The sequence below is a fragment of the Bufo gargarizans genome, chromosome 10 (assembly GCF_014858855.1).
Source record: "Bufo gargarizans isolate SCDJY-AF-19 chromosome 10, ASM1485885v1, whole genome shotgun sequence".
NCBI lineage: Eukaryota > Metazoa > Chordata > Amphibia > Anura > Bufonidae > Bufo > Bufo gargarizans.
Window position 1 is genome coordinate 18,233,447 of NC_058089.1, and position 8,935 is coordinate 18,242,381.

Consider the following 8,935-nt stretch of genomic DNA (forward strand, 5'->3'; position numbering starts at 1 on the left):
ATGCACCGCTGTCTTCCCCATAGAGCTGTGGCTGATTTGCCCCCTAAAATCCACCGTCGCCTGTCTATCCAACAGAATCAGTTCACGTGTGCGCCCAACGTTATCCGTCGTGGATGGGCGTTCCGGCTCCTTCGTCGCGCGACCTTCCTTCTCCCTCCGATCATACACATAACACTTTCTCCATACTGTGCACAGACACCAGACCACAGAACTGCATGCTCCTCTTCCTTTGTGCAAGTGGGGCAGCCATGTTTTTTTTTTTTTTTAACTGCAGTCCCAAATGTACTGACGTGACACGTTCAAACCTGGACAGCAGTGACCGGGGAGATTATGTAGAAAAATTATGGATTTTTGTCTTCTCTGAAAGTTGCTAAAAAAAAATAAAAAATAAAAATTCTACAGCCAGAGTGCGGATAAATTTTGACTTATGGTCCCCAAGTCCACCGCTGGAAGGCTCTTCAACGTCTTTGTTGTCAGTGGAGGTGTCTTCCCGGGGAAGTTCATCATGAGGATAATTAGGAGGTTCATCTTTTAGGGTTACTAGGGGAAAGTCAAAGCTCGACAGTAAGAATTTTACGAATGTACGTTATACCAAGAGCTAAAAATACCATAGAAAAGTATACATGAGAATTCGAATAGAAAACCAACTCTAGATAAGAAATGTTGTCGTGACAGTCAAAGTTAATAGGAAAATTCAAAAAGACTTTCCCAGGAATGATGTAATATAATGAGTGATCAATAGTCGGGGCTGTCACTGTGACTACTATGAATATCTATTGCTTCATCTAAACAGCTGATAAAGGATCTATAAAAGGCAGGGGATTGGCTTTGTATTTACTACAGCCCTCAGGCAATTAGGCAAAAAGCATTACTTGTCTTTAGTCTGTGTCTAGTAACTTTAGTGTCGCACGGTGTGGTGCCTTTGAGCTCTCAAATTGCAATTTCCAGCCCAGGAGAAGATGTGGAAGAGGCTGCCTCAGCTACTCGGATGCGTCGTGCTGGTGGAGCTATGGCTTGTCCGGCCGGTTTGCGCGTTGCCCCTTCCCGACGCAGGGCCGCACGTGCACAGCGGCTGGGGGGAATCTATACGAATAAGACGACTGCAGACGGTCAGGAGGCACGGACAGGAGAGCTACTATCTCAGGATACACAACGACGGCAGAGTGGACGCGGAAAGGCATAAAAGTCCTCAGAGTGAGTACAGACGAGCTTTTTCCGCGCAGGCAGCGGACGCTGCTCGCATATGGATTGGGGCTGTGCGTGAGGAGAGGGTGCTGCGAGAGGCAACTTTTTGCAGCTCAAAAAAGTTGTACATGCATGCAACTCTATGCAGCGGGGATTCAAAATGTTTGCGTGTGTCTGGCGATGCAGAACTTATCCTAAGACAATTGAAGGCATGGGCACAGACGCTGATCTGTTAGGTATGGAGGGGGTGCCAGCAGGGTTTTTGCCCCAGATTTCTTGGTCGTGCATTAATAAGCCATGCTGTATTGGCCAGGGCGCTAAACTGAATTTTTGCCCCAAGTAAAGGAACGGCTGCAACAACCTGAAATGATTTCCAGGGGTCACAGCAAGTATAGGACGAACTGAATGTTTTTTCCTGCCCATTACGGAATTCCAAGTGGGAGCCAGGGTCTCCTTCATATTCTGGGGGAATGATTCAGCTTATTGTCTTAGCCCTGTATCTCAATACTCCGGCCAAGACAGAGTGGCGACCCGTAGCACCCAGGGCAATGCTCCTCCAGATGCCCTCAGCTAGATCTCCTGCCGGGGACATCACCCCAATCACTGCCCTTGTATAAAAACACTGGGGGGTAAAACTTCTCCTCTACGGCCAGTGATGAGCAGAGTGTAATTCAGCTGTTGTGAATAACGTCCGAAAAAGATGGGTGCATGTCAATCCACGTGGATGTCTCTATGGTGTCCATCTTTTGTGCATCCATACACCGACAAGAATAGTGCACGCTGTGCTTTGTGAAAAATGGACGTGTGACTTGAGTCTTTGGCTATAAGAGTCAGTGTGCCGTCGGTGCAGCAGGCCGCTGCACACGTGGATAGCACACGGACAGAAAATACGCCGGTTTGAATCAGGCAGGGGTGAAGCTTAGGATCTGTTCGCCTCTGTTTGGCATACGTCCAGTTCACTTCACCGTGTGGATTTATTCAGTCTGCACGTTAGCCACGAATGGAGGCATAACATTTCTGGTGACTTAGGGTCCATTCACACGTCCGCAAAATGGGTCCGCATCCGTTCCGCAATTTTGCGGAACAGGTGCGTACCCATTCATTTTCAATGGGGCTGGAATGTGCTGTCCGCATTTGCGGATCCGCCCAAAAAATAGAACATGTCCTATTCTTGTCCGCAAAAGGCATTTTCTATGAAAGTGCCGGCGATGTCCGGTCCGCAAAATGCGGAACGCACGTTGCCGGTGTTCGTGTTTTGCGGATCCGCAAAACACATGCAGACGTTTTGAATGGACCCTTATGTAGCACCGACAGATTGTGCGGAGCAGTACACGGACTGTAATCACTGACATCAGTCCCCGTCACCAATCGGGTCCGACAATCTATCATCAGCGACCTCACATACGTGAACTAGTACAGGGTCGGCAACCTCCGGCTCTCCAGCTGTTGTGAAACTACAACTCCCAGCATGCATGCTAACTTGACTGTTCTTGAAACAACCATAGAAATGAATGGAGCATGCTGAGATTTGTAGTTCCTGATGTTGGCACTAGAATCCTCTTCATAGAAGACAAGGTTCAAACTTCATACATTTAAAGGGTTTGTCCAGGATCGGTAACAGCTCCACCGCCTGTCCGTGCATTGCGGCATTACTGGTCAGCTCCATGAAAGTGAATGGGGCTGAGCTGCAATACCACACACAGCCTATCGGATCGGGGTGGTGCTGTTTTTGCAAGTGTTCTGATCCTGGACAACAAGTTAAAATTTCCTCTACCATTCTGGAGACATTTTTTGTTGTGTTTGCCTCAAAAGCTCCAGAAACTACCAGCAAAAATATTGAATGCAGCGTTTTATATTTTTTTATTTCTACAATGCTCATACCCAGCAGCAGCTCGATAGCTGTTTGATTACTCAGGTCTGATTTCTATTGCTCCCTATAAAATGATTGCACACATTTTTCCATAAGGACTCATTTGCAAGTCACCATGTAGCCATTATATAATGCAAAGTACATTAACCCACTGGGTCAGAGTATGCTGGGAGCTGTAGTGCCACAGGTTAGGCCTCGTTCACACGTCAGTTATTTTCATCAGTTTTTGTGAGCCAAAACCAGGAGTGGAATCTGCGCCTGTTCTGTGTTTTTGACACCTGGTTTTGTCTCACAATAACTGATGGAAATAACTGATAAAAAAACGGACATGTGAACAAGGCCTTACCATTTTATGGTATTTATGGTCAGGGGTGCACCGCCTATGAGGCCAGGTGAGGCCATCGCCTCCTGCAGCACCAGCTAGGGGCAAGAGGGGGGCAGAGGAAGGATCATAGGCAATGAGCGCTTTCATTGTGGCAAAGGGGTTAGGTTAAGAAATTGGCATGGGGGGGGGGGGGCGCCGTTTCAGTTTTCGCCTCAGGCAGCAGAAAGGCTAGGAGCACCTCTGTCTATGGTAAATGTACATGCAGAATGTAATGACATCCGTCTGTCTTTGAAAACAGGTTTACTTGAAATCAGAGCCGTCGACATCGGGCTGGTGGTCTTTAAAGGATATCACTCTTCTCTGTATCTCTGCATGGCGACTGACGGCACGCTTTATGGAATGGTGAGTTCCTTGAGGGGCACAAAATTCAGTTTTTAGATAAAATTTTATATATTTTTTATTTTTTTGTATAGAAGAGTCTGATCACGCTGGCATCATCCATCGTACAGGATCCATGACGGACCAATGTGTTTTGCAATGAATCCTTACAGATCCCATTGACTTATAAAGGCTCCTTCAGGTTTCCGGACAGAGAACTACTCTTTTCTGTCCATGAGGGTAATGCAAATCTTTTGGAGAACAACCTTGATGCCAGTGTTCAGATTCTAGAGACACAACCAATGGCCTTAACCCAACCCTTTAAAGTCTTGATATGTTCCTCTGCGTGTACTATCAGGGAGGGCACTAGAGAAGAAGTTGAGCTACACCTAAAGGTTCTCCAACCTGTGGCTCCCCAGCTGTTGCAAAACTGCAACTCTCAGCATTCTCCCATTTGATATTTTGGGTATTTTTCGATCTTCCTCGAGCTGCACTACCAGGGAGAACACTAGAGAAGAAGCTGAGTGTATCCAATACGCCTTCTGCGTCTACAGCCTAGCAGTTATATATTCAATACGTGTAAGGCCTCCTGCACACGACCGTAGGTGTCCCGTTGCCGTATTGCGGACCGCATTTGCGGCTCCGCAATACACGGGCACCATTCCGTGTGCATTCCGCATCACGGATGCGGACCCATTCACTTCAATGGGTCCGCAAATCCGGAGATGCAGAACGGAAGCACGGAACGGAACCACAACGGAGTGCTTTCGTCCTGTACTTCCATTCTGCAAAAAGATAGAACATGTCCTATCTTTTTGCGGAACAGCCACAATCCGCTGCGGCTGCCCCATGGACGGTGTTCGTGCATTGCGGCCCGTTCGTGTGCAGGAGGCCTAAGGGTACTGGTGACTAGAAATGAGAGAATTTCTTAAAAGTTCGATTCGGCTGATTCGCCGAATTTCCCCCCAAAATTTGCTTTGTGACAAATTACTTCGCCACAAAGCGCATTTTTTTGTAAGTAGCGGGTGCAATGACAGGGAGCTGCGATAGCGCCGTTCCCCCGTCATTGTACTCTCAGATGCCGCGTTCATACATGATCACGGTCGGCATTAAGATGTAATCTCGCGCCGCACGGGATTTCGGCTGAGATCTTCAAGCAAGATGGAGGCTGGCGGCCCGTTGCGAGCAAATGGAGGAGGCAAGTTTGAAATTGTTTTTTTTTTTTATACTATTTCAGGTTAAAAATCAATTCGCTGACACGAAGCACGAGGAAATTCGGCTTCAAAGGCGATTTAATTTATCCTGAAATTCGGATAGAATTCCACTTCGTGGGATTCGATGCGCTCATCTCTACTGGTGACTTATGTGACAGAGGGGCCTTTGGGTGCCAGCGCCTGCGTGCGACTGCTACCTCGGCACCACCCTTTAGGGTCCATTCACACGTCCGTTGTTTGTTTCCTGATCTGTTCCGTTTTTTGCTGAACAGATCTGGACCAGATCTGGACCCATTCATTTTCAATGGGTCCTGAAAAAAAACGGACAGCACAATGTCAGATTTTTTTTCAGGACCCATTGAAAATGAATGGGTCCAGATCTGGTCCAGATCTGTTCAGCAAAAAACGGAACAGATCAGGAAAGAAAAAACGGACGTGTGAATGGACCCTTAGCGTCCTCCCTTCTCTGGATCCCAGTCAGCAATAATTAAAGCGAGGGCAAGGATTTCCAGGTTGTTAATGAGTTGACCCTTCGCCTACCTTTGCACAATCACACAGCTCACACTTTATTTTTGGCTCAGTCACAGCGAGTGAATGAACTTGAGTTCAATGGGGCACACAGCTGATAATGCCTAGGCTCGGACAGCGGGACAGACACACATTGCTAGCTGGCGGTATTGTTCCAAAGGCGCTGAACACCTGGCGCAGCACATTTCATACACTGCCATAATAAGCCTTAAAAAAATAAATGACTAAACATGAACGTTGTTCAGCCAGACTTAGGCCTCTTGCACACGGCCGTTGTGCGGCCGTTCCGTGCATTGGGACCGCAATTGCGGTCCCCAATGCACAGGCAATATTCGTGCAGCGGGACCGGACCCATTCAACTTGAATGGGTCCGTGGTCTGTCCGTACCGCAAAAAAATAAGACATGTCATATTTATTTGCAGTGCGGGACAACGGAAAGAAACACCACGGAAGCATTCCATAGTGCTTCCGGTGTTCCGTTCCATGACTCCATTCCGCATCTCCGGAATTGCGGACCCGTTCAAGTGAATGGGTCCGCATCCGTGATGCTTGGTGCACGCGGCCGGTGGCCGTGGATTGCCGACCTGCCGTTTGCGGGCCGCAATACGGCTGTGTGCATGGGGCCTTATTCTGTGACCTACAAATGATATGTTGTAGCAAACCCTAAAGCTCACAAGAGGATTACCTAGACTGGATACACTGTAGCAAACTCTCAGCTTTTAGAAGTATTAGCTCATCACATGCTATCAGCCCCTTGGAAGTAAACAAAAATGCTTCCATTCACTGACATCAAGCAGGGATGATGAACTGAGTCAAACGCTATAATGAAACATTCTTCAACTTTCTAATACAATTGTTGCATTTCGTTTCTGTAAAACACCTTTGAGATTTACATACGTAAAGGGATTTTCCATGGCCCCTGATATCGATGACCTATTCTCAGGATAGGTCAATAATATCCAATCGGTGAGGGGGCGATACCCCGCGCCCCCACTGATCAGCTCTTCTCTGCAGCCTCTGGCTCTGGAGCTAGCACCAAGAATGGAACAGGGAGCACAGCGCCGTTCAAGTGGACTTCTACCATCAAAGTCAATAGGATTTGAGCTGCAGTAACCCGGAATGACCACTACCCTTTGAATGGCGCTGTGCTTCCTGTTCCATTCACTGAGCTAGTTCCAGCGTCGGGGGCTGCAGCTGATTGGTGGGGGTGCTGGGTGTCTGATATTAAAGGGGTTTTCCAGGCTTAATATTAATATAACATTCCACAGGATAGGGCATCAATATCAGATCGGCGGGGGTCCGACCCCCGGACACCCCACGAACAGCGGAATGAAGAGAAGGCACAAGCATGCCATGTCCTGTCTCTCTTCCTGCATGCCATAGACATAGCAACAGCGAGCAGGAAGAGAGACAGGATACAGCTGATCCGATCCGTTGCTTTGTTCTGGAGAAAAAGGACTTTGAATCCATATGCAAATCAGCAATTAAGTGCACCGAGGGCAGGCCTAAGACACTTTGTGCACTAATGCCCCTCCCTCTTCCTCTTGATTGACAGAGCTAGGCGAGATGCCTATATAGGAACCTGGCCCTGTCAATCAAGGAGAGGGAGGGGCTGGAAGAGGCAGCAGGAGGAGCAAGGTTGCACAGAGTGGCCTGGATCCGCCCTAGGTGCACTTAACTGCTAATTTGCATATTCTCCAGAATGAAGCAACACATCCCTAAGGCCAATCCACTGTGTGATAGCAGTATTTCCCAGACTGAACGCTGCTCCTGTGACACGAATGCATGGCATTATAATGATTTATAATGCCGTCTGTTCCAGCCCGACCTTGGCTATATCGAATTGTACACATAATGCCGTCAGTACAGCCGAGGTTAGGCATTATAGATCATTATAATGCTGTGAGTTCATATCACATGAGCAGTGTTCAGTCTGGGAAATAGCGCAGTCACACGGAGAATACATCACGGACTGAATACACTACTGTGAAATTACCCTAAGTGAAAGCTAGTCTTACATTGTGACCGGTCTAATAGTGAATTTCCTAGTCACACTGTCTGCCGGCAGCCACCAGAGGGAGCCGAGAAGCTGCGTACTGTTATATCATTGAGTTCCATGTATGAGCAGTATGCGGTAAGCTCCTAAACTCCCTCTAGTGGTGACAGACAGAACGTGATTTCAGTCTATCTTCATCCGGGGGATTTGGAAGTCGGAAAAAACAGAAAAGTTTTCCTATAATTATCATTGTGAAATCTAACCATTATTTTCATTTTTTCTCCCCTAGAATGCTTATTCTCCAGAAGACTGTTCCTTCATAGAAATTATCGCTGATAGATACAATGTCTATAAATCGCCAAAATATGGGATGACCATCTCTATAAACAAGGACAAGTCGAGGCAGCAGTCCAAAGGAAAAGGCAGTTTGTCCCATTTCCTACCAGTGATGCAGTGGGACCCCTTGGATCTTTACCAGGATGACGGGGAAGATAATGAGTATCCATACGATAACGGCCATAAAAACAGTCATAATGTGGAGAGTATGGACCCGCTGAGGCTTGTAGATCACAAGACCTTTCACAAAAAATAGCGGTGGTATTTATGGACTCTCGTTGAGATGGAGGATGAAGAAGGGAAGGAGCCAATGAATAAAAAGTTCCACATGGAGGCCACGAAATCTGAGACAAGAAAGGTCAAGTCACCAGAAACTTTTTTAGGGGAAATAAAAAAAAAACGATCGTAAATCGCAATGAAACAGGCCCAATAAACTGTACCGTTAAACGCCTGGACAGACCTATTACGGATTTAAAGGGACCATAACATTTTACAAGCAAGTGATCAATTGTTAATTTTGGGATGGAGATGGATAGTGTTTTTGTGGGCACCTTCAAAAATAATATAATTAGCGGAGACTCTGCTCACTCAGATCACATTGCTTTGAATGGATATCAGTGCATTCTGAAGAACTCCATTGACTTCAATGGAGTCCATGGGGGTTCTGGTATTTTTGATGGCATGAACAGCTGGGGTACATTCACACGTCCGGTGTAGTTTCCTCTCTGGCATAGTTCTGCTGGATCAAAAAACAATGCAATGTCCCTCAATTCGGCATTGACGGGCCCGGCACTAGGGACATCGTGCTGTCCCATAGAGGGTGGCTTTAGCAATCTTTGCAGACCACTGGCCATATGTGAACCCACCTTTAGCGCCAATGCCAGTGCCAATGGCGCACATAGTTTGAATGTGGCGCCCACACATCGGACTGTTTGTGCTTACTTACGGCTGGTGTACATTTTTGCTCTAAAATGGCGCACTAGCTTAGCCCCAGACCTTTTTCTATACACTTTTCAAATTTCAGAATTCATCATCACTTAAGTATTGTACAGAGAATATATTGTGATCAGATGATCGATATGAGGACTGGTTCCTAATTTTTG

At 47.0% G+C, this 8,935-nt stretch overlaps 1 protein-coding gene across 1 annotated transcript; it reads left to right on the forward strand.

Moving 5' to 3' along the window:
- The first annotated feature begins 959 nt into the window (after positions 1 to 959).
- Positions 960 to 8,088, forward strand: FGF19 (fibroblast growth factor 19). The gene is made up of 3 exons (XM_044270516.1): positions 960 to 1,194; positions 3,679 to 3,782; positions 7,786 to 8,088. The coding sequence occupies exons 1-3, from the start codon at positions 960 to 962 to the stop codon at positions 8,086 to 8,088; spliced, it is 642 nt and encodes a 213-aa protein (XP_044126451.1).
- The last annotated feature ends 847 nt before the right edge of the window (positions 8,089 to 8,935 follow it).